The sequence below is a fragment of the Pseudochaenichthys georgianus genome, chromosome 12 (genome assembly GCF_902827115.2).
Source record: "Pseudochaenichthys georgianus chromosome 12, fPseGeo1.2, whole genome shotgun sequence".
Classification (NCBI taxonomy): Eukaryota; Metazoa; Chordata; class Actinopteri; order Perciformes; family Channichthyidae; genus Pseudochaenichthys; species Pseudochaenichthys georgianus.
This window is the reverse complement of record NC_047514.1, coordinates 12,764,958-12,790,669: the sequence shown is the minus strand read 5'-3', so window position 1 is coordinate 12,790,669 and position 25,712 is coordinate 12,764,958. Positions and strand designations below refer to the sequence as shown.

The following is a 25,712-nucleotide window of genomic DNA, read 5'->3' as shown; positions in this document are numbered from 1 at the left end:
CGAACCACTCCTCTTTTTGAAGACTCGTTGTTGTTGTTCTTGTCACATTGTCGCCATGGTAACGATACACTTAGCTGTTGTGTGTAGTCTTGCCTACTTACTTGACGATATAAGTCTCCTGTTGTATTTATTTTTAGAAGAAAGGGTGTTAGAAAGCCAATGTTATAATGGAGTTCATCGGAAGCAGTTACAAAGGAGACACAACAAATGGCAGGTAAATATATTTGTCCCTACCCAAAAGACAACAGGATATGCATGATATGCACAACATTTAGAATTAACTTAGAACGTTGAGTCAGGTTAGCTATGCTTCCTACAAAGCAAAAGCTATTAAAGCACTGTATGATCATCTCTTTTCTCCCTTAGGATGGATGGAAAAGGAGAGTACACATTTCCAACAGAGACCAAGTATGAGGGAGAGATGAAAGAAGGGATGTTCCATGGCAAAGGAGTTCTACACTTTCCAAATGGGAGTAAATATGAGGCCACCTGGGAAAACGGCATAGCTAAACAGGTGGGGAGCCGGGTTCATGTGTCCCTGCATGCATGTCAGAATACCACTGCATCCACATGAGTGTGTGTTTCGCATTGGTTATAGTTGATATTACATCTGGTCCCTTTTAGCAATCACTCACCATTACTGTCATAGTTATTAAGTTTCGAGCATCGAGCAACCCTCTCTTCTGCTCTGATGCAATGGGCTTTTGCCACAACAGCGATCACTCCAATTATTATCATCATTTCAGTTGCGGTTCATTTGAAATGATAGCTGGTCTGAACCATGACTGAACATGGCCCAGACTACCCTGCACCTGCATCCATGCCAGCCCATGACATTTTACCTCCATTTAAAACAGACCTAAACTATCCTATGACCTAAAGAATTTAAAATCTGGAAATTATATCTGATGTCTTAAAGTGTAGCTTACTCTGAAACGTACACATCCTTCAAAGTTGTTCCTCAGCCTTCTTTATTTTAGACATATTGACATGAAAACAGGAACAAGCCAGAACTCACACTCACACATCAATGGTTGAATAATCGGGAAGAAAACTTCAACATATGAACCGCAGGGGGTCGGGGATCAAAGTTGATGGATGACCCCTCTACCTCCAGAGCCTCAGCAAATCAGAATTAATGCATTTGTTTACATTAAAGTGTTATTATGGTTCCACATTTGGCAGAAAACTGCTATTTTTCCATTCCCAATAACAGTTTTTTCTCAGAAGGATATGCACACATACTGTACACAAAGTGGATCATTTCCTGCCTAAGACATATTTTTCCACTTTTCACTCGTGGTATACATCAATGCAGACAGTTCTGGTTTTATCTGCTGAGGTTTTGAGGTATCCATCCCTTAGATTTTCGCCTTGACCTAAAGATGACAATGGAAGAAATTTTAAATTGTTTTGTGGGGTTTAAAGCACTGAAAAGTAACATTTGAAAACCACAACAGCCATTTATCTCTCCAGAAACCATGAGTTACATAGAATTACACCCAGACCTTATTTTCAAAAGTTTCAACTGGAACTACTTTCTGTCAAAGAAATAACCCGCGGGAAGACTGCCAGCAGTGAGGTCTGTGGATTATCTTGCATATCAGCATTCTGCTTTTAACATTTTCAAATGTAGCTCTTTCACTGCTTTGAGGAGCGCAAATACAACTCTATTGTATATGTTTAAACTTTAAGATGTGAATATAACAACAGTTTGGGATATAATTACTTTCCCCATTTAAAAAAACGTGTTTGAAAAATGGGGGTGATTTTAAAATGGTGGTTCCTTACAAGGGGTCATTTACCTTCGCTGATGGCCTGCAGTACCAGGAGAAGGACTGGGACTACTGCGATGGTTACGACAGGCGCTTCTACAGTGAGAGGTGCAATGGACTCAGACCTGCAGGTTGGAATTTATTATTGTGTTCTCAATGGGACAGATTATTTCTTATTAATCGCATCAGACAAACACCCTCACATGATTTGGCTCGGAAAATATAGGGAACTTTGCCTCATAATAAACTACTGTAAATATATTTAGAGGAAGAACGTGTTTGAGTAAAAACCAAAGCCATTAACCTGACAAACAAACAGACCAATAATAACAACATACAGTGAAATCCATTAGAGAGATTAAAAATATAAAAACAAGTTGTTTTAGTAGTTGTAAACCACATAACCATTCAACACAAAACAACTGACTTGTTCGTACAGGAGAATCTCAGCTAAGTGATCTTCATCCACCACACATTATTCCTGATGGATGCTACGATTGTGGAGATGGTTCCTATGATCCCAAGGCCAGAGTTGTTACTTCCTACAGTGGCAGATTCCTCAGAAATGCAGGTGAGAGAGAGAATATCCTGTTATTTTGAATGTTGTAGCCCGGTGAAACGAAAGATGATAGCCTGAAGATGCATTTTCAGTCTTCATGTAAACAATTACTTCAAATTATAATCAACTCTTTGCTTCTAAAAAAGCTATAATAAAGAACCACAATCCACGCAAACAAGAACAGGGAAACAGAGCAAGGACAGAGTTGACAAGGTCAATGTTTATTTCAGCTTTTGTTTGGTTGTTTATTTGAACATTCATCATCATCAGACACCTGAACAAAGTATTCCATTTCCTTAATATAGACTCCTCATATAAATGTTCCAATCATTGTTTGATATAGATAAACAGAAATGCAACATCAGGCCTATACCTCAATACAATTCTGAGTTTATAGTCATATAATCAGCTAAATAAATACTGAGGCAGCAATTGTTGCTGCCTTGTCGGGCAGAATAGTAGCTGTGTATAACATTATGTCTACTTTTCAACAACTCTACTTTTCTGAAAACAGGCCAGAAAAGTGGAGTTGGTTCAAAGTATTTTCAAACACACTAAAGAGCTTGTGTTGAATTTGCCTCGGGGAGGACCCTTTGTCTTTGTCTCTCTGAGAGCACACAATGTGGCCATATGGGAAGGATTTTATAGCAATGAACCAATGGAGTTATGTTAAATGGATTATCCCTGGACTCTCTGAAGGAAGATTATTGCTACAAGTCATCTGATAAGCATGCTTCTATAGGCTATTGCCACAATTCCAAACTTTTTTTCCCTTTTGGTATTTGTCAAAAGTGGAAAATTCAAGACACATTTTTCCCCTGAGTGGGTGCCCAGTTTTGGAACTCCAGATTTGAAGTGAATGCGGTCTGTCAGGTGTCCAGATAGGAATCCTCTGACATCCTCTGCTCGTCATGTCGACTAAGATTTTACATCACAAGACACTGTTGTGAATTAGGCAGCAGGCTGAATGCAGTTTCTAAATACTATGGGCTCACTAATGTTTGGTCCAGTGTTTACTGCGCATCAAAGGGGCTTGACATTATTTAACATATTGTATAGTAGCTTAAAAAAGCTTTAATCAAAGCTTAAACTATGGTGATGGTGTACAAGGCTGTGGAAATTGTTGCTTTTGATTGCAGAAAATGCAGGAGGAATTCAAACCAGACCATATTTTGATCCAAATATGATGCTTGTGACTGTTTTTAACCTTAAAAATGTAGAAATGTGTAAGAAATATGATTTCTGGCATCAGTTAATGTATGACTCACTAAGCTGCCTAAGGTATTTTTTTTTTGGGCAGAATATTTGTGTTCAGATGTTCTATTTGCAACATAATACAGATTAGTTCCACAAACACACAAATCTAATTTACATATGTGGAGAGACAGAAGGAAACAGAGGATTAGATCCACATCCTTGCCAGATGTCCTCAGCGTGTGTAAGAAGACAAAAATATGTTTTTTAATTATTTCCTTGATGGGGGTTGTTCATCGTCATTATAGCTCTGGTATTGATCAGTAGAGTGACGGAGAGAGAGAGAGAGAGAGAGAGAGAGAGAGAGAGAGAGAGAGAAAGAAAGAAAGAAAGAAAACAAGATAAAAGATATGTTCAGGAAGTTGAGATGAAGAAAGAAAAAGGAACTGAACACTTTCCAACCATTCTCTTACTCTGATTTGATTTAAATACATCTGCAATCAAACAAACTATTTAAAGGAGACGTATTATACAATCGTTCAGATTTATCCCTGTGCACTCTAAAAACAAATGCCTTGGCTCAACAAAGAAAATCAACGCAACAGTTTGCATCGATGTTTATTGAGTTAAGACAACTTCTAATGAAATTGTCTTAAAGCAACAAAGTTATTTGAGTTAGGAGAGAAGGATTTTCCTATACAATCAGAGGTATTTTTAATTACCACTAACTTAATAATTGGTAGCATAAACAAGTTTTGAAGTTGATTACTCAAAAGATTAAGTTGTTCCGACTAGTTTTACCACATGATTTAAAAGTAATTTTAAGTTGTATGTACTTAATTACTATCATTGTGAACACACGTTTTTAAGTTGACAACCATTTATAAATTAAGTTGCTCCAAATATATTGTATTCAATAGTTTTTTTCTTAGCTTTTTCATGTTTTTGCCTTTAAAGAAAGACATTAATTGATTCCACAACAAAATCAATTCAAGAGGCAATTCACTTTTTATTTTGAACTGCAGTTGTTTATTTCAACACATGATGTTTCAATCAGGAGAGAATTCATTTTTTTTTAACATTTATTGACACATGCCATATGATAAGGTGCATGAACACCTGAAATCACAGCTGACTGCAGGAGAGAGGAGAACCATTTTAAAGTTTGGCTGCAGCACGCTGATTGGCTGCTGGAGAATGAGGTGAAATGTAATAGGTAAAGAGAACGCCTGTGATGAGCTGATTATATGCAGCTGCGGAGTGAATGTATATACACCCAGTCTTCCTGAAAGAACTTGCGCTGAGCTTCATTTAAATCTTGAAAAAAAAGATACATAACACACATTTAAATTGCCCCACAAATAATAAATAAACACATTAGCCATATTATAGCAAATAAATGCTGCCATCACAACGAAGTTAGAGGCCTTTGCATATTTAAAATCAGTGCCAAATATGTAAAATCTGTAAAGTTTTTGTAAAACTACAGAAACAAACTCAATGGCCACCAATCTGCAGATCACACACATCAATTTAACAAAAGATGTAACAAAGATGTTTACACTGCCGACAGTCATTATTTCAAACAGTATGAACACATTTAACGCAGAATGCTCATTCATTTGTTTCCCTCCACCACGATGGTTTCCATCGTATGGTCAGATCCTGGGGTGGACCGGTCACTGATGAAGGCGATATTTATGTCCTTTTGAAGCACATTCAAAAATAGGTTAGCGCATAAGAGATAATGAATTAGGTAATTGCATACTTTTTAAACTGTCACTCTTAGCTAATTCAGAGCCATTATTACCAGCTGCTAAAGCAACGCTGGTATTGTTTTCCCCTATTGAGTCTGCATGTGTGTGTCGTCATGGCAATGTGGTCCTGAAGACACACAGAGGTGCTTTTGAGTACTTTGCCTATTGTTTAAACGCATGTGGACAGATTTTGTTAATCACAACCGTGCAAGCTTTAGTGTATCTTCTCATCTTTTTTGCAGGTTCCATACAATATGTGAACTGGTTAAGAAGAGCAGAAGCCACTTTTCAAATGTTACACAATCCTTTTCCCATGCCATTGCTGTCAACACCTATCCATGCTGAACGTGCAACTACAAGGCTATCTACTGTATTTGTATGACAACAGATGACACTCGCCTTAAAATGTCCTTTGTATATTTCTATTTGTCTTAACTGTTGGAACTTGTCCAGGCATGTTAAGTGGGAGTGGACTTGAAATCCTTAACTCAAGGTGTAGAACAATGAAGTTATCAAGCGAATTGCATTACTTACTAGAACTTGAATTTTGTTTTAAGAGAATTAATGCAGAAATCAGAGTTCAGATTACACACAATATTAAGTTCATGTAATTACCAACATTATTACGTCAACACAACTTATAAATTAATGTTTGCAACTTAAAATGTTTATCTAAATCAATTAACTCACATTTTTATCTTGCAAACATGCATTTAATTAAGTGGAGGTGAAAGATCACCTGAATTCGTTTTTAGAGTGTGCTTTAGGTTTCTGCGAGAACATTTTCACATTATTTAATGTTCCAAAATGACTATTTTCTTCTCCTACAATAAGTCTGAATATACCTTGATTTTCTCAGTCTCTGAAACACTCTGCTTTGATTGGTCAGTGTTTTGGGGATTTCCGTAAGTGCACGTGTCATTGCAGCCGGGAAATGACTATAATGGCACTATAGCAGCACATTCTACCTATTTATTGTATATCTTTAGGAAATCCTGACGGCTTGCTTAAGCCACTGTGTGCATTTCCCCACAGATTAAGCGTTTTGGCCAAATGCGGCCCGCGTTTGGAATCGGCCAAATTCAAAAAGTGTAATGAAATATGGCCCACAAATTAAACATCTGCTATTGTACTTCTTCAAATATATATGCTCAAATATATAACACAGTATTCATGTAAGCCCAATTTTCAAATAAATTCAGTCAATTAAAGTTGAAAAACATTTTCTAACAAATCTTAGTTGATAAGAAAAAAGCCCAATAACACATTTACATAACAACCTTGAAATATACCCTTCATATGTCCTCTTATTATAAGCAATCTGAGCCTCCTGTTTCAAGGAATGAGCTGATAACAAAATAAATGAAACCATACAGAGAGCTGTGTGTTTTTTTCATCAATATCAACCATCATTTACCTAAATTTGATACATTTTTCTAACTTATAGCTTACCTCTGGTGAGCGGCCCAGCCCTTCGTATATTTTTCTGTATGTGGCCCTCGTGAAAAAAGTTTGGACACCCCTATTTTAAAGCATTCATATAACACTTACACTGATGGGAACTGTAATAGAAGTGTCTGTTCATGTGCAATACTATAGAGTGATGTATATTATGTACTGAGAATGTGGCATATGCAATACATGTCCGCTATCCCTTTGCTTTGTAAACAAGGCTTGAAAAGAATGCTCCTGTGTCCTGTACGGATTCATTTTTCAACCCTTGAGGTGAAAGCACATTTGTCACAGTGGGTGTGAAGACAGAATTTATTGCCTCATGGCTTCCGCCCAGGATGATGGCTGCGGGGATGATGGGACACAGGGAAGACCCACCCTCCCAAAGGGGACATTTGCTGCAGCAAGGAAAGAGGAAGGAGCTCCCCGTGTAGCAGCTGGTGGATAGGACAAGGAAGAAATTAGCCCGTAAAGACGAAGATCATATCTAGAGTTGCAAAAATGGTGCATATGGAACGGGTTGAAACTGCAGATGAATCAAGTTTACCCCCCTGATCTTAAAGTCCTTGCAAGGAGATATCAGGCTCAACCAAACTCATTGGTCAAAACTGATTTATCACAAAGTCCTGGCCTGCTTAGTTACTGTTGCTAACTTGGACAAACAGTCCTTCTTGGCATAGTGCCAGAGCAAAACAATAGGATCTTTTGCTAATATTCCCCAAGAGGTTATGGATTATTTTGGGAGATGTCATCAAGGGGCTGCTACGCCGACAATGTATGTAGGAAGGGTTTGTATCGAGAATACTGGTACGCCTTATGAACATGTATAGGGGAAATGGTGGGATGCACATGATGGTATCGCCCCCATGATTTCATCTTAACTTAATGAAAAACATTTTAACAGACTCCTGTTCCTCGTAGATTTTAAGTAACAGAAAGGAGTCACACGTGTCATTTGGATACAAAGTCAACTCCTGCAATACACAGGAGACGGAAAGGAAGGAATGTCTGAGTGTGTGTGACTGTGCAGCAATGTGTACTATGTTTGTGTGTGTGTTGAGTGACTGTGGTGAAAAATTAAGATTTAGGGGTGACATTCTTTGTTTCTGGCCGATGTTATTTCCAAACTTTAAGGGCGTCCAATAACGACTTTGACAAATCACCAATTAGTTACTCAGTCTTACACAAGAAAACATGCCAATGGAATGGCATAGTGGGTGAGGTGGCAGCTATCCCTATAAAAACACAAAACACTCCTTGTTAAGCAACTAATGATATTGATTGATTGATTAGAATCATAATTGTATTTATTTCAGATTTTTAATATGACTCCACTTACTACATCAGTGCTTAAACAATGGCAACAGTGTAAAGCGTAACACACAGTAAAATGAACACTGTTAAACCTTCTTGAACAAACATTCAAGAGTCAAACACTCAATAGGAAGAATTATGGAAGTACATTAGCTTCAAAGAAAGCCAAACCTTTTTGCTGCTAAAAAAAACAAATCATGTAATCAACAAACAAGTCTACAGGGCTACTTTTATCTGTCCTGACAACATAATTCATTTCTGATGAATATTGTTACAAGGTAGAACATTGCATTACTCAATGAAACTGTAATTAAAAAAGAATGAGAAAGGATACATAGGCCACATCTGCACAATCAAATCTCCACCGCTGACTGATTGAGCGTGTTATTCCAAACAAACACACACACCGTCAGTTGTGTGTTCTCTCATGGCAACAGGCAGCAACAGTCGGCCGGGCGCAGGAGGCGGCAGCAGCTCCAGCAGGGGCCATGTGTTGCCATATTGTTTGTAGCACTTTCCTGTTTCTGGGATAACTGCTTCCCTTTGAGACTCCGCACTGAAAGAGTTCCACACTGAAAACATTCCACGGCCAAGGAAAACACCTCTGGTGACCGAACCGCGTCCCCTCCCTTTGTCCCCGTGCAGCCGAGGTGTTTCACAGACAGATAAGATCAGCTGGGGCCCTTGGGAGTGGAACATATCCTCACGCTGCCTTTCCTGAAACTCTCATTTTTCATACATCTTAGGGACAAGGATTCACATGTTAATCCTCTGAACTGTGACGGATGGATTAATAATTTTAAAGATTGGTATCTCTCCTTCAAAGCTGGAAACATGAAAACCGCACAGTTTTCTGTGATGTCATCATAACCAAAAAAAGCAAAGGCCGCTCGGCTTGCAGTGAATTGGAGACAGATGCCTTAAATGTGTGCATTTGAATGTTTATTTGAGCTTTCACATTTAGGTAAGTTTGATTTTACTGTGGTGCCTCCAATTGGAAACCACAAAATGTGCACATATGACCCTATAGGTCATTGTGAGTGGACCAGGTTCAGAGTTCAACATTAGTGTTATACCCCATCCGTTTCTGTGAACACTTAATGCAACACAATCATCTTTAATGAAATTAACTATCTACAAGCAAAAAGCAGTGTTTTGCTTTTGCTCATTATGCCAGTGTGTCTGTCTCTGCATGTGTTTGGTTGTGTGTCTGCGTGTTAATTCGGAGCCATTAGGCTGGAAGGAAACACTTTCCCCTCTGAGTGTATTTTAAGGATTAAGATAAACAGACTTTAACAAGGTGCCATTATCGCTTCCGCACACTCTCTCTCTCCTGTACATCGCAAAAAGGTTGTCTATGCAGGTGGATACAGTCAAGATGGATACAAAAAAACTGTTCAATAAACAAGTGTGTTTAGTGAGCTTCATTCCCTAAAGACTAAAATGTTTCCCTGAAGTTTGCACCACAAATGTGATTATTAGGCACATCAGAGAACATAAGGTGTCTTTATTTCTGTTGTATCAGTCTAACTGATATCCCAACACCAGAAATTGTGTAAGGGGTCATTAAAAAGGTTTATAAATGTATGTATTGACTTACAAAGACTGGTAAATCACAAACATGTCCGGCTGTCTTCAGATTGCAGGAAATTACCAGCCACCTGTGCCCTCATATAACCCATGGTACCAATTACATTTGACTTAAATCCTGAGATAAACGCTGCTATACAGTCTCAAGAGGGCAGAATTACAGCAAATATGAAAATGTCCCAATGAAATTATCATTAAGGCAGGTTGCGGTTTGGGTCTAATTGAGGTCAGTCTAAACGTAACGACGTGTTCAATAATGACCTTCTCCGCTCACGAATGCGACACAAAGACTGTTTGCGGCAGCTGTCCGCGTGTCCGATACGTTCAATTGACCTCGCGATCAGAACAGGTAGAGAGGAGAAAGAGAGAAAGAGGAGCGTTTTATACTTGAAGTGGCTGCTGGTGTTGACGCCAGGCAATTACGCACAATCAGTCCGCGAGCTGCAGACCTGCTCCCCTGTACAATGGAGCCTCGCGCTCAGTGGAACCTGGGGGTGAGGCCCGCGCGCTGCTCAAGTGCGTGCAGCTGCATGCGCTCCAGAGAAAAGCTCACTTCCACCGCAATTAGCTTCTCATTTCAGTTTGACAATGCAAAACTGCTTTATTATCAGCTCCTCTGGCAGTCGTTTCGGTTTTAAAAAAGAAAAATCGTCGTCCATTTTTGGAGGTTATTATTTATCGGTGTCTGAAGTGGGTCTGAGAAGTTATTTGCTCCTAATTGTCAGGCTTATCTTGGTTTACCCGAGACTTGAATGGCACTTCACTGTCGCAGCCTCATACACAAAATGACCTGTGGTTTAATTATGCAGGCAACTGCTTCTATAGTTTTGATTTAAACGCTTTACCTTTACACCTCAATCTGCGTTTGTTTCTTATGTAATCGTAGGTCAAACGTTTAAAAAAAACAATTAAGCTGGTATGACTCCAGGCCTTGTTTCCAATAGTTTTAACATAATCCTCCATTTGAAATTAAATCTTTCCAACAGATGACTCCGAGCATGAGTGGATTCTGCGGACTTGTCGGAAAGCTTGGGATGAGGCTGTCGGTGTTGATCCTGAAAACTCTGTCGCTTTCTGAAGAGACCGGAGACTTCTGTAGTCCATTTTTAGAACATCAGATGTTTTTTGTGTCTTGTAACATAACTCTGACAAATAAAGCGTGTTTTTGTTATTTCTATTTTCTTATGTTTAATTCGATTGTGTGTGTGATTTTAAAAATAAAAGGATAGATTAGCAGACCAATAGAACCAAATCAACATATTCCTATGTGTATATGCTAATGTGCAGATAACATTGACAGGAGTCATTTAGCTTTAGCAGATATGTTGGGCTATGAAGGCCACAAATCCTCCACAATTTCACAAGGAAAGTTGAAAAAGCCTCAATAAATCAAAAATAATTAAACATAAATTCTTCTAAGGGTAGCAGTGCTTTGCACAAATATAATATTTCCCACAATGCACCATTCTTGCTTCGTTGAATATACACATTTACAAATACCACACACACACACACACACACACACACACACACACACACACACACACACACACACACACACACACACACACACACACACACACACACACACACACACACACACACACACACACACACACACACACACACAGGGATGTAAACAACTATCACACAATTCAAGCAAATACACACCCCAATGGATAAACATCCTGCATAAAGAACATAGAAAAAGTGTTGTTCCACATGTCCTTTGCTTTGTGCCACACGTGTTGTTTAGGAAAATAAAAGTGAATTATTGCCTGGTTAATTTACCCTTACAAATGATCCAAATCCACAAAGAAAATATCACATTCTATTTTATTGCATTTAAGTACACAAAACATTAATGATGCACAGTCTATCAAATAAACTTTTTGTTTGATTTCATTTCTTGTTTTTTTAACAAAAACCAAATAATTTCAGAGGGAAAAGTGCTTTACAGGGATTTACCATCTCAATAAATACAAGGACATTGAGGTCTTGTTGGATCCTGTTCTTCACACAATGGCCATGGCACTAAATACAGATGCACACTCTTCACCCCTGCCAACACACACACACACACACACACACACACACACACACACACACACACACACACACACACACACACACACACACACACACACACACACACACACACACACACACACACACACGTATGTATGTACAACCCCAGTCTGCTTCATATTTTCCATATTGTACCAAAACACCAACACTTCCCTCTTTGTGCCAAAGACACACAGACAGAGAACATATAAATTAGTGACAATACACATGTTTGGAAATATGAAAATATGTAACTTGTAACAGAATTTGTAGCAATGTGTAGCTCATCTCAGTCTTCCATTTGTTTCCCTTTCAGTTTAAAGAGATGTAGCAGGATTATCGTGGCCCAAATTCTGTTAGCTTCTAATGTCACAGCCATAATTTAAAAACACACAAGCCCAGAAAGTGTGCTTTGTGGTTTACTTCCAAATTGACACATTCAAGATGCACATTTTCCACCAGTACAAGATTTTAAATCTTCTTAATTTTTTGATATGAAGTAGAGGCTTAGATTTAATTAGCTGGTTCAATGCTGCAGAATTTCTTTAAATTATGGAAAAGATAAGGCACACAATGTCAAAGATTAACCTAATTTCATTGGAAAATCGACCAAAAATGTAACATAGGGAGTATTTTTGAGATGTCATAAGGTCCCTTCCTAAAGAAAATATTTCAACAGTCATATTTATTTCTTTACATTTAGGTTTCCTTCATGTTTGCTTAGAGAGAAAAGATCAGTCTTACCTCTGGTGTGGTCTACTGAGTGTGTCGGGCCTTTAGGCCACAAAGACAGTTCCCCTCAAGTTCCCTCTCTTTGTTTATCTTCAGTACTCTGACAGCGCTCAAAAAGCTTCACTCCCCTTTCAGTTTCATCCCTTTTAAAAAAAAGGATGGGTGGGTAGAGTGGAGGATGCTGTACATTTGAAGCAAAATGGCTCCTTAAGGTGGTGTAAAATACCGTCACTGAGTTCCTGCTAATGATAAATGCTTCTGAGGCTGTGAGTGGCTGCAGGTGGATATTCCTGTCCTCAGAAATAAAAACCCATAATGATGGACGTATCTTGAGCTTTTCCTCGTTCTTCCTTTTCTTTCCATATGTCCGAGTGGGCAGGGCTCCTGTAAGATAAGTCTTTTCTCCAAACTGATGACTGCATGACCCCCCCGGTCAGGTCTACAGACGTCAGTGATGGGAGATCAAGGGTTCAGATCCGGAGGTTTAGGGGTCAAAAGGGTCATAGTGGTGGAGTGCTAGCGGCTGAGGGGGAGCTGGGGCAGCGACATGGCCTGATGAGGGAGACCTTGAGAAGTCAGCATTGAGAAGGGATGACCTGAAGAGCACACAAAAGAAATAAGGATTTAGGTGAAAATATAAAAAAGGCTAAAACGTGTATTTGCATAATTATTGCATTGAAGTAAACTGTGACTCACTGTCGATATACCCGTGAAGGGCCACCATGCGCGCCCGCTCAGGACTGCCGAAGGGGGAGTAATGCAGCTCATCGGGCAGGGACGAGGGTATCCTGGACTGGAGGTGACCTTGGGGAACCCCACTGTGTTGGGGTGTGTGCTTTTTGTGTCTTGCTCTGCAGTTTTGAAACCACACCTATGAAGACGCAATGTAACCAGACATCATGATGCTATATTCTTAATATCAAACATGTTGATTTATTTCAAAAGCAGACAAAACATTGAAAATACCTAAATCAGTATGAATATGCATACCTGAACATAATTAAACATCATTTGACCTTTTACTATGTTTTTCTGTAAATTAAGTATTATGTGTTTGAATGTTTCAAAAGTATGCTATTTCACTATGTGCCATAGCATACATAGATTCATTAATACTAGAGAAAGTGTATTTCTGTGTACTGACCTGTATCACTCTCCTGCTGAGGCCTGTCATGTCGGCTAGTTTCTGTAGCGTCTGGGCGTCTGGATTGTTGTCCTGGGCAAACTGAGCCTGCATTATCTGCATATTGAGGCAAAAATGTAACATGAAATTAAGAAAAGGCTGCTGAAATCCAATCATTACACATTGTATTACATTTTTTGGTCAAATAAAGAGTGCAGCATATTCACAAAATAAGTGTGTGTCTGACCTGTAGCTGTTCTGCAGTGAACGATGTCCGTGCCCTCTTGGCCGGTTTGGGCTGACTGTCTTGTTCTGTTGGAACTGCTCCTTCTAATGTGATACCATTGCCTGAAAAACACAATAACAGAAATATGACATGACAGTCAAAAGTGTTGAATAACATTTTAAAATGACCATGATTGTCCCAGGAGGCCCATTTGAACAAGAGGACTTGGACACTAAATCATATTTGGACTTTATCCTCAGTTGGGAGCCAAAATTGAGGTTTTTGAGCTCTTGTAACACGACCACTGAGAAATGAGTAAGAAGCAGGCCAGACACATTAAATCATCAATGATTTAAGAAATAATTAATTGTACAAAGGTGAATCATACAGTCATTATGTTGCTCATAAATTCAGCAGACCTCAGTTTTGGGACTCTGGAGCAAAAATCTGGGCAGCCACAGAGAAGCATTTGACTCACCACTCTCAGCCGCTCGTTTGAGGTTCTCCACCATGGTGTCGTAGTGGCTCCTACACAGGACCTTATCTTCCACCAAGCCAAACTCCTCTCCCGTAGACAACTGCCTCTTACACGAGAAGCACGCAAAACATGCCAAGTGGTATGCGTTCCCTCTTGCACGGCGCACCCAGTCGCTGGCGAATATCTGCCTCCCACAGCGGGCACACTTAGTACCAAACCTACTGTGAGGGACAGAAAAAGAGAGCCGAGGTAGAGGAGGAGAGACAGAATGAGGAATTAGTGCTTCATTGACGGGGTAAAAGCAACATTTCAGTACAGAAAGTGGTCAAATATGTTTTAAACCTAATCTCAAAGCCAATACCATATAGCACACACATTGTTAAACAAACTAAATTAAACATGCACAGACGTCCTTTTCTTTGAGAACATGTTGAGAGAGTAGGAAATGTGTGTTTTGAAACTTGGAGTTTTGGCAGAACTCGAAGGGTTTAAGAAAGAAACCTTGGAGAAGGATGTGGCCTTCTGAAAAAAAAAAAACCTGACTGCGGCTGGAAGCTGAGCCTTGAATGCAAACAAACCAACACCTGCAATTTCCTGGCTGATGCATGAAGACCCTGACATGTACCCAAGCGCACACACATACACACGCGCACACACACACACACACACACACACACACACACACACACACACACACACCCACACACACACACACACAAGGGAACAAACCAGGGTGGTTTTACACACATGACACACATGAAGAAAGACTTGGATGACATCACTCTAGATCGCCCCGTTGTAACTGATAGCAACAGTGAGGTCAGGCGGCATATAAACCTAAACCACCTGACTTACTGTTCTGAATGGGTGGGTGGATGAAAGATAAATGGACAGAAAATTATGGAAAGAGAGAGGCTGGGCAGGGAACGGGTTAGCGGACGTACATTTGTTAAGTCAGCAAACTCTTTAAGACAATTCCTGATGACCTCAAAACAAGATGTCTGAAATAACTACGCTCTTTCATTGAAAAATATCAATATGTATAAATCCAATTGAGGACTGAATGAGCCAAACAGTGAAAGAGCCTAAGCACAGAGTGAAAAGTAAATACTTTTTTTTATTTAATAAGTACCATAATATTCACAATATTTCAGAGAGAGAAGTGTGCATTAGTCCACCTCACAATATGTTGTGACTATCCTGCCCTCTCTGTTGTCCCAATCTCATTTCATCAAGTCCATTTCTTGCAAACATATCACAAAAATAACTAAGAATGTGTTGACGGGGACTGTTTTTAGTGGCAGATTTACACACATTTGTGAATATTTACAGAAACAGGACGGTGTATATTAGAAAGACAAAAAATACACAGCAGTGCCCATGTTCACCATGTCATGACACTAAGTGAAAAAGTGTGGCTCATTAATGTGTTTCTGTTAACATTTTAGTACAACAATGGAGGTCTGTGACAGAGAAGAATCAGATATTTCATCAGACATAGACTATGGTTACATGGACTTTGGTTTTGACTTTGAATGGGATTTGATGATAATACAAAAATGTATAGCACATAACCAGCCTTCTCCTTTAACTGGAATATGGCTGACTGAGCAGCTGGCACTGTGGGGTTATCCAAAAAAACATTCACACTATACAGATTTTCCTGTTTTACACCAGAATGAAAATACATTAAGCTGCTCATTGTGGGTCTAATGGGTATAAAACGCTGTACTTTGAGATGGTTGTAGTGAGGTTAAGAGGCATTGTTAGGGTCAGCAGCTGCCAATTCTGGTGAAGGAGGCAGGATTCTTTAAGCAGCCTGACAGAAAGTGCTGTCCCAAGGGTAAAACTGGGAGCAAAAAGCATAGCGGCCAACTGGCTCTAGCTCAAATTAGAAACATTTCCATATTGATGGGATTGTTCTGTAAAAGAGGCATTGACACATATATAAAGAGCTGATGCCCGACTCGACATTTTAACTTATACACTTAGCTATTTCTTCTTTGCGCTGCCTCTTTACAGCAAAATACAAAGGGCCGAGATAAAGAGGAAACTCATACAAGCCCAACATGAGGCAAATTCAAAGAGCTGTCAATCGTGGATAGGTATGAAGGAGCTGGTGAGGGCATGATGAAAAGAATAGACATGGAGAGAGGAAATAAGTGGCTGAGGGAAATAGCAAAGTAAAGAGCGTCAATGGCGGAGAGAGAGCAGGGGGACAGAGAGCAGGAGGGTTGCCAAGTGAGTGGGTTTGGCAACGTATCAGTGCACTCAAGTCCACTCTATCTGGGATGAAAGCATACTATAACCCTGACATCTCGAAAACTCGTACCCCTCATCATGTATATGAGCTTTTTGGCCAGAAGTTTCATTTTCTCTGCATGTAGTATGGTAGCGAATATGTAAAGGTCATCGTTAAACGCCAAAAAGAGCATCTGCAGTATACCAGGCCTGGCATTCCTCATAACAAACAAATTTATTTCAGCATTAAAAAGCAGTAAGTCTTTGCAGTGACCTTGAAATAAAATTAGCTCCCTCACCACTTACAAGGAGCTTAAATTGTCACAGATATGTCCAACTTAACCAAAAAACCCTCTTATAACCCAATAAAGCCATTCCGGAGACAAATGGTTTCCATGGCTTACTGCGCTGTGTGTGCGTACTATTTCAGATTGTTATAGAGAATTCCTGGCCGTTTCTACAGTAAAAGAGGAAAAACATTGTGGAACATTGGGTCTAATCTAGCATGACAGCTTGTCAGTTTCATGCTCCGAGACAGAACCCAGAAAAGCTGCAAATCATCCCTTGTTTTAACCCCCTCCTCCTCCTCCCTCTCCATCTTCATCTCCTCCCACTACTCCATCTCTTTTTTTGTATCACGTTTTGTATTTGCACCAAAAACCTGGTGTTTATTTTGGAATGATGTCAATCCCCATGGCCCCCCAGTATCACAAGAGGGAAAATCCTGCGCTACAAAACTGCCTATCCCCTCAGACGTCTCCTATTTGCTCCCCTTCTTTGGTCGAATCTTTACTTTTCCTTAACAGTAATTCACCTGCTGCTGAAAGAGTGGCTTGAGGAGGTACACGTTTTTTGGATTATTTCTGATATGCCATGAGAATACTCTAATCTCTATTAGATTTGTCCTGAGAGAGTTTCACGATGCAAGGTTTCGTGTTAGGCCTTTGCATGGAAATCTAAGATTGGGAAGTGATTTAAATGATTCACTGACAATACAATTTGACATGATATCCGGCTTTAACATATTAACCCTGCACAAGAGAAACCTTGGCATTGTTTAATTCTCTATTTTTCGACACTGCAGTAACTGTGAACACTCAGTTTTCTTTGTAATCTGTTTCACAAAAGAAGAATTTAGTTCCTAGCTGTAAACGAGCAGTTTTTATTTAAACGTGTAGCATTGTGTGGCAGATGTTTAATTATAATTTAAATTAATTCAGTTCTTAGAAAAACTCATATCCCTCCCTTTGTACTGGTTACTCGCCTTTGTTGCTATGGAGACGCAATCAGCTAACTAAAGGTGGGATGATGAATAATAATAATTACAATACACACACACACACACACACACACACACACACACACACACACACACACACACACACACACACACACACACACACACACACACACACACACACACACACACACACACACACACACACACACACACACACACACACACACACACACACACACAGGAAGAGTCACATGTACAAGTGCATATCACCCAGAAAGTTCCCTACATACATTGACTCTGGTTACACTGTCAGTATCCCAGGGTGCCCCTGATTAGTGCGCCAATGCAACTTCCTGTGTGGCCTGCAGCTCACGGACCAGGATGATGTTACTACAGAGCGAGGGGAGGGGGGTCAAAGTAGGCTGATAAAGAAATGGTGTGCGTGCGTGTGTAGTTGTGCGTGTGCGTGAGGGAGCCCCTGAGGCCTGACATGGCTTTGAGAGGCGCAACGTGGGCTCTGTCCGGCACACACACACACACACACACACACACACACACACACACACACACACACACACACACACACACACACACACACACACACACACACACACACACACACACACACACACACACACTAGTATATGGAGGGAAACCCACTCTGATTTCCTGCTATTACGCCCCATTAAAGGAGCTGTCAGTCCAAAGCCAGATGAGAGGCTGACACAGATGAGGGAATATCTTCAGAGGTTTGAACCCAGCCCAGAGGATCTGGGCCCGCGGTCGTGTTTAGCCTAGTTTAAATCTGGCCTAAATCCAGATTAAAGTTTATATTTTCAGAGGTAACTTTTTTGTACGGGGTTTCTACAAAGTTCCTCACAATATTGATACGAAAACAGTTTGATCCTAAGGACATCTAGACCATCAAATTAAATATTATTACATTACTTCTTATTCTCATTTTAAGAGTCACTCTACAGAGCAGATAGTGTGCAGTTATTCCATAGATATGAATGAAAATGTGTGTGATTCTGTCATATGACCTAATGGACCGTATAAAAACGAACAAATACAACAAACAAATCTAGTTGTACGTCTAGGGGATTCTGAGTTTATTATGTACGAAATACAGTATGCATAAAGAAGTGCAGTCTTTATTATTTATTCAAATAGGGGAAATGAATGGCTTTACAGAGAGAAGTAAACCCTGGAAGTTATCATATTTAAAAAGATTCTGGTCTTTCAATCAAAAGTGTTTGGCTTTGTTGCCTACAGTAGTAACGGCTAAAGCTGAAATTCCAAAGGTTATGACACTAAGACTGGCAGCTATGAGTTTGAATGTGAAGCTATTTGGGTTTAGGTTTAAAAAAAAATTCTTTATTAAAAAGGAAAACAGACCCATAATTTTAGCTGTTGCAGGAAACTGTCCACACCCATTCTTTCAAAAATTGATATAACAGAATGCCTGTATGCAATCATTTAGAAATTCATAATAAAACGTGTCAAAACGAGTGTAGAAACATGTATTGCTTCTATATTTAGGCACATGTTTGAATCACAATGATTGTATATATCATATAATTACAGGGTACGATTTATCTGATGAGTAGCCAACATGTAACCCGGTGACAACCACATCTACACCACTCATTACCGTTTTCTAATGCTCTGACATATTTTAAATACTGGCTCAGAGTCCACAACGCAGGGTTTAGGGCGAGAAGGGTGCAGGAACATTTAAATGGAGACGGGTCAGGTAAAATATTATGATGTGGCCGAGCAAACACAAAAATCTCCATTTCATGAAGGAATTAGCTAAATGAGTGGCAGCTGCTGGACATGCATAAATAAACAGAGATCTCTATGTTTACTGTGTGTAAAGTGTGTCTTTGGCGTTATCAAAGCAGCCAATGTGTACAGTGCATTCTTGCTATCACATAAATGTTCCACCTTCATGTTTTCATTTGAAGGTTTGTACACATATCTGTTTTAGAGTGTGTGTGTTTTTAGTTTGGAGAGGAGTCACATTCAGAACAGAAACATGCTGACCAGGCACTCGGGGAGGTGTAATTGCTGATCTGGAGGCCTGAGGGTCTGGGATGGAGGACAACTAATTGCTGGTGATTATAAACCTCAGAGCGGTGGCTTGGTGTCATGTTCCGATCAGACATACACCAAAGCTCACTCCAAGCAGGCACACATGTGCGCACACACACGAACAATGCATATGTGCCCATACATATCCACCAGCTTCAGGCTATAGAACTGAATTGATATGGCTTTTGCTGGTCTGAACCACATTTGACCTCAGATACCACCACTGACAGCCTTACACAGGCACACATAAAATCCACACACTTGGATAGAAAGTGAATACAAAATCTATGTAGGCTATGTTTTGATTGGCTGAAGAACCCATTGCATTATTAACCCCTCAATGAGTGTGTATCTGTCTCAGTGTCTCGTTTTGTTATAATGCCTTTCAATATTGCATGGCAATGTATTTATTTTTTAAAGAGTGACATCAATCGTTTATGATATGAGTAATAAACATGTGAAACATTTGTAAAATAAGTATTTATTGTAGCTTAAAAACAGAATGTATTTTATTAATGAGGTTTAGTTTTATTTGCTGTTCGGTTCTCTTAAATGTAGCCTATTACAACGATATGATATAGTTTATTATCATAATACAGTTTTAATTTGATGATAATTGGTCATGAATCAGTAGAATAAAAAAGGCCTCCTCTGTTGTATATTTTCGTTGCACATAACGGTTTGTGTGCCAATAGGGACTCAGATAGCTGCAAAACCCAAGTGCCTTTCCAGCGATTTTTGCTATTTTCCTGTACCCCTACACCCGTTAACGTTGTGTTGATAGGTTAAAGACTCCGGTAACTCCTGCGCGCGTGCTGCTGGATACTTGAATTTATTGAGCGCCGGAAAAATTACAAAATGTGGTGGAAGTTAACGGGTTAATGGCAAGACTGATTTGGAATGGTCCGATAAAAACATCTGACAATAAATAATGTGCAATATTAAATCTGACCTGAGCCATAAAGGCATAGAAGTTGATAAAACGTGGTCCAAAAAAACAACCTCACCAAAAATCTAAAAAACCTCTAAAAAACGCATACAACTCCCTCTTACGCGCAGACATTTCCACACTCGTTCTAGTAGGTCAGATATGTTTTATTTTTGTCGCTGCTGGAAACTTTTTGTTATGGATAGCCAAAACAAAACTGTGGATCTTTCAGCTACACTTTTATTTTGTTACACACTTTGAGACGTTTTTGTAAAGGTCTTTCAAGAACACATGAGGCAACCCGCATCCATCTCAAATGAAGAGTGTGAGTGTGTGTGAGAGAGAAAGAGAGGAAGGGGGGTATGTTGGCAGAGTAGAGTAGACGTGGTATTTTGAAAACACGGTCATAAACTTACCCTACCTGAAATAATCCATTTTACAGAAGATCTCTTTGTTTTTGATGTAGCAGCTGCTGTGCTGACGTAGCGACGTCCTGCAGACAGAACATTCGAGACAGCGCACGTGCCATATGAGGTTGTTCACCTGCAGAGAGACAACGTGCATGTCAAACACACACTGATGATGGATCCAAGCGTTAAGGACGCACAGGGTGTCTCTGGTGCTGAGTTTCTTCATAATATACGACAAAAGAAAATCATCAACACTGTATAATGTCTAATTAGCATATATTTAGTCAAGATATTATCACAAAAGTTGCATATCTTAAAGTGATGCACAATTATGAGTTTAGAGATGGCACAATATATTTAAATATTCAATGTCTAATTAAGCATATACTCAAGATATTATTACCTTGGAAATATCACGAAAGTTGCATATCTTACAGTGATGCATAATTATGAGTTTAGTGATGGCACAATATATTTAAATATTCAATGTTAGTATTGCTTAGATCATATTTTACTTTCTTGTGTTTTCTGATATAGCAACACAGTATTTTGTTGGTGTTTTGCTTAAAAATAACATGTTAAAGGACAATATTAATTTTTACTAAAACGCTGGCAAATATATTCTGCTGAAATGCAATCTTAATAATTTCTAAATATCGAACCCAGAACATGCTGGTTAGGCCCGAGATAATTCTTTCTGGCACTGGGTGTAATATTTTCGTTCAAGAGCAATTATGAACGCCTTTTAGCAAAATTAAGAAAAAATAATACTTGCCAGGCGTTGAAAACAAGTGACCAATTTGTAAATGACGACTGAAAAATGATTGAAATCATTTTTTAAAGTTTTACAAATTGCGAAGCCATTTATGTCAACAGAGCTGCCCTTTTAATATGTTTCAAAATATTATCTAAAATGAGCCCGATATTTTTGGCGAGAGAGATCATAAAGCCTGTCCCATAATATGATGTTCGAAAGATTCTAAATTCAATTCTGAAATGCAATAATATTAATTCTAGAACTTAATTGTATTATATTATAATATTGTTATTTTTTTATGTCATCTACAATATATACGTGTGTAAGCATTTAATTAAAGCAAACATATTTATTTACAGGCCTACTTTTAATTACAGCACATCGTCCAGTTGGTAAATAGCGCAGCAATGCAGCATGCATGATAATTTACACAAGATAAAGGCTGCTAATCATTTTAGAAGAATGCTGATATAATTCAGTTGTATCCTATTATAGGAGATCACAAATTATTATATCCCATAATTATTCAAAATAGTTTGCAAAAATATTTTTCATGTGTGTATTTCAGTTTGTATTAATACATTGAAAACAATTATTATAGATGATATCATATAGGCCTGGACTTCGACATAACAACAGAAGTTATCTCACACTTCCTGACAAACACACCCATTTGCGCGCGAGTGAGGAATGTTTTGGAATGGAAGCACGCGGGCGCACGCGACTAGACAGGGTTGCAGGAAAAAAATCAAAACATCCCTGTTGAATCTGCTAAAACCCCGTGTATCACTTTTTGATAACAAATAAATAAATACATTGCAGATAACAGCAGTTAAATTTGGATGTAATATTTAAATGTGTATGCATTTCACGTATATATTTTACCTTTAACAATATGATAACAAAGTGTTTCGTTAAGCCATAAATAAGGCTATATTGGGACACGTTTCTGTGTTTTTTGTTTGGGATATATGTAGCCTATCTGTACCTACTTTTTATTTAGTGTAATTATTCTTATTAAAATAATAAAGTAAGGACTCCTAACGTTGTAGCCTATATGGCCTTCTGTTAATTCCAGGCCTATCAGTGCAAAAATACAGCAGGCCTGTCCAAAACAAAACAGGACACCAAATGTTTGCTAATGCCATCGTAAGAAATACAATGCTAAACAAATAAACAAGACGAGAATATATTAATTGTTGGGACCACACATCGCGTCGGCCTGTTTAAATCTAAAGACTTAAGGTCAGCCTCTCACCTTCAGCATGTATCTGTCCAGGATCTCCTGACCGCAGCTGGCGCAAACGTTCTTCCCGTCTGACGGCACCGAGCTGGCGGTGGAGATCGGCGAGCACACTGAAGGGCTGGAGGGGCTGCTGGGTGGGGAGTGGGTTTCCTCCGGCTCCATGTTGGACCGCTGGGACTCTCCGTCCGAGTGAGACTGCAAGAGGGCATCAGCACAGCTCAGTAACACACACACAGTCATCCCCACAGGCTGTTTGCAGTCAAAATGCAGTCGATATCAATCAATGCGCGTAGGCTATATCAGAAATGTAAAATATAATGAATCCTATCTTCAACGTGCAGCGGATGCACCCAGACCAAGGTGTCACCAATGTGCAATAAGCGCACCAAGTGACATTTTAAAAGCATTAATAGGCAATAAAGCTCTCACCATTGGCGCGTGATTAGAGTCCACACTGCAGCGCGAGGCTCCCGGTGTACTTTGATGCTCGGTGGCGATCACCTATAAGACAACGTTCAGTAAACGGGAAGTCTTCATCACTTTAACGGTCTCATCCTCAGCTGGGAAATCCTCGGGAGACATTTGCACACAGGCACAGCTCTTCAGGGCTAGTCCTATATAAAGTGGTCCTGACAATAAACCCCGGTTAAAATAGTTAAAAGGGCCCCCGCAACAAAAGGCACATTTTAATGAAGCTATTTCAATTTGGATTGATTTTTCCCTGCCCTTAACCCGTGCCTCTCAGAATAATAGTATTTTCTTCGCAATCCAGGACACGAAGAGTGGAGGGGGAAAAAACTACCTGTAATTACAAATAGCTTGAAACGCTCTGGATAAGAGGGACCCGGAGTGTCAATTTCAACTGTCAATCAGAGAAAGGCAACGGGTCACCCAAAGAATTGCAAATTTGATTTTTAATGGCTGTAATTAAAATCCAATTCTTCTCAGGCGAATTGGCACCGCTCGAGAGGCTCGCGGACCGCAAATCACGCTATTCATAACAGAGAGGCGCGTGCCTCTTCACAGCGGCTGGCGCGTGCAGCTGATCTCAGTACACAAGCAGTGATTCTTATGACATCACAGAGAGACAAAACAAAACTAACGCACAATGCTGCGGGCTGCAAATAAACTGCATGCATTTGCAACAACAGATAGATCCACTGAGCAATGAGAAAATAAGAAGAAATTGTTTGGTGAATCAAAATGGTTTCATATTGAGGTTAGACCAAATATCGCTATTTTTAAGCCAGCACATACAAAGCTGATTTAGTCTAAACCAAACAGAAGGCCCACACTGCATTAGTGGGGTATCAATGAAACGTTTACGCACAAAGTTGGAGCTCAGTCGTGTCCTAAGTGTTAGTACCTGCTTCTTGGGAATTCCTTCGGACAAAATCTTGTTTCCCTCTGAAAGAGGGGACAAAAGTTCATTTTTCCAGTACATGAACCCCTGCAGTCTCACAGCGTACAGTGTATCCAAACTCGGCGCGTGGAATCAGGAGAAGGCTCGGCGATGGGCGTCAAAACTTGAACCATCCGTATGGGTTCGGGTGTAATGGGCGCACCGTGTTGTTTTTGACGCGAAATGCTCTGTGTCTGTGCGCGACGATCTGCCGCTGTCACACACTACTGAAGTTATGGAGCTTTGCAGAGGCGAGGAGTTGTTGGTGCTCCTCGGAGAGCCTTATTTAGAACAGAAATAGTTCCTTTCCCCGTTTCCCACTCTCTCCACTTTATCGAAGGAGTCTGGCTACAGGAAGTGAATGAAATGACGGGGCTGGCAGCTTTTACTCCAAGGCTTCATAGGTGCAGGGAGGCTGCAGGGCTGCTATAGTGGACGGCAGCGCAGAGAACGAGAGTGCAGTGAAAGTTTGTGCCGCTCTGGCTTGCCTTATAGTTAAAGAAGGGGGAGGGTGAGAAAGAGTTTCATATGCGTGAGAAGGGTGGACACACTTTGGAGCAGTTATGACAGAAACTTACTCAAACTCTGCTGTCGAATGTGTGATATCTCAGACATTTATAGCTGCTGCCAGAGGAAAAAATGTAAATTATAGTTATTCATATAATTGCCATTTACTTGCTACTGGACATATACAATGGCTGTATAGGTTGTAACGCAATAATTAACCGGAATACAGACCTTTTTATATACACAGCGTCTCCATATAAATATATATTCAGGCTTAGAATCTAAACTACAACACAAAAAATAATAATGATGCCTGAAAAATACATTAAAAAAATCCTAATTTACTTAAATCCCATGTTGCAAAATAATCATTATTTAATTAATTAGAGTGGTGTATTTAACTGCTTCAATGCTTATTATCATCATGATTCAAGGCTTAATTTTTTACATTAAAATATGTTTTCGTTATAACATTCATTTCAAATATTTAAATTGTGTACCATTAAAGTTAATGAGTACAATAATTAGCAAGGCAGAAAAACGAAAGTACTAAATGGCCTAATTTAAGGATTAACAAAAAGGGTTTTTACCCATGGGTTTATTGTGACACCATTGTT

The 25,712-nt window shown here is 39.5% G+C and overlaps 2 protein-coding genes across 5 annotated transcripts; one reads left to right on the top strand and one right to left on the bottom strand.

Moving 5' to 3' along the window:
* The first annotated feature begins 61 nt into the window (after positions 1-61).
* Positions 62-10,885, top strand: morn5 (MORN repeat containing 5). Of its 2 annotated transcripts, XM_034096517.2 has the most exons (5): positions 62-214; positions 367-514; positions 1,795-1,906; positions 2,215-2,346; positions 10,628-10,816. In XM_034096517.2, the coding sequence occupies exons 1-5, from the start codon at positions 168-170 to the stop codon at positions 10,717-10,719; spliced, it is 531 nt and encodes a 176-aa protein (XP_033952408.1). In that variant the 5' UTR covers positions 62-167; the 3' UTR covers positions 10,720-10,816. The 2 variants fall into 2 exon arrangements, with proteins under 2 accessions (XP_033952408.1, XP_033952409.1); XM_034096518.2 differs by lacking the exons at positions 1,795-1,906; positions 2,215-2,346 and having other exon boundaries at positions 10,628-10,885.
* A 617-nt stretch (positions 10,886-11,502) lies between these two features.
* On the bottom strand, positions 11,503-25,019 carry lhx6a (LIM homeobox 6a). Of its 3 annotated transcripts, none has more exons than XM_034096128.2 (9): positions 24,553-25,019; positions 23,616-23,687; positions 23,199-23,381; positions 21,195-21,316; positions 14,268-14,488; positions 13,811-13,911; positions 13,585-13,680; positions 13,137-13,311; positions 11,503-13,036 (listed from the first exon to the last, which is right to left on the bottom strand). In XM_034096128.2, the coding sequence occupies exons 1-9, from the start codon at positions 24,628-24,630 to the stop codon at positions 12,957-12,959; spliced, it is 1,128 nt and encodes a 375-aa protein (XP_033952019.1). In that variant the 5' UTR covers positions 24,631-25,019; the 3' UTR covers positions 11,503-12,956. The 3 variants fall into 3 exon arrangements, 2 of the variants coding, with proteins under 2 accessions (XP_033952019.1, XP_033952020.1); XR_011644209.1 differs by having other exon boundaries at positions 12,948-13,036; positions 13,137-13,291; XM_034096129.2 differs by lacking the exon at positions 23,616-23,687.
* Between the last annotated feature and the right edge of the window lie 693 nt (positions 25,020-25,712).

What these genes read in the sequence shown, in the direction of transcription:
- morn5 (XM_034096517.2), top strand. Translation starts at nt 168, where the DNA reads ATGGAGTTCATCGGAAGCAGTTACAAAGGAGACACAACAAATGGCAG. An exon ending in GGAGACACAACAAATGGCAG is followed by an intron (nt 215 to 366) that starts GTAAATATATTT and finishes TTTCTCCCTTAG; the next exon opens with GATGGATGGAAAAGGAGAGT. An exon ending in CAATGGACTCAGACCTGCAG is followed by an intron (nt 1,907 to 2,214) that starts GTTGGAATTTAT and finishes TTGTTCGTACAG; the next exon opens with GAGAATCTCAGCTAAGTGAT.
- lhx6a (XM_034096128.2), bottom strand. Translation starts at nt 24,630, where the DNA reads ATGTACTGGAAAAATGAACTTTTGTCCCCTCTTTCAGAGGGAAACAAG. An exon ending in TCACTGCAGAACAGCTACAG is followed by an intron (nt 13,681 to 13,810) that starts GTCAGACACACA and finishes CTCAATATGCAG; the next exon opens with ATAATGCAGGCTCAGTTTGC. An exon ending in TCAGCAGGAGAGTGATACAG is followed by an intron (nt 13,312 to 13,584) that starts GTCAGTACACAG and finishes GCGTCTTCATAG; the next exon opens with GTGTGGTTTCAAAACTGCAG.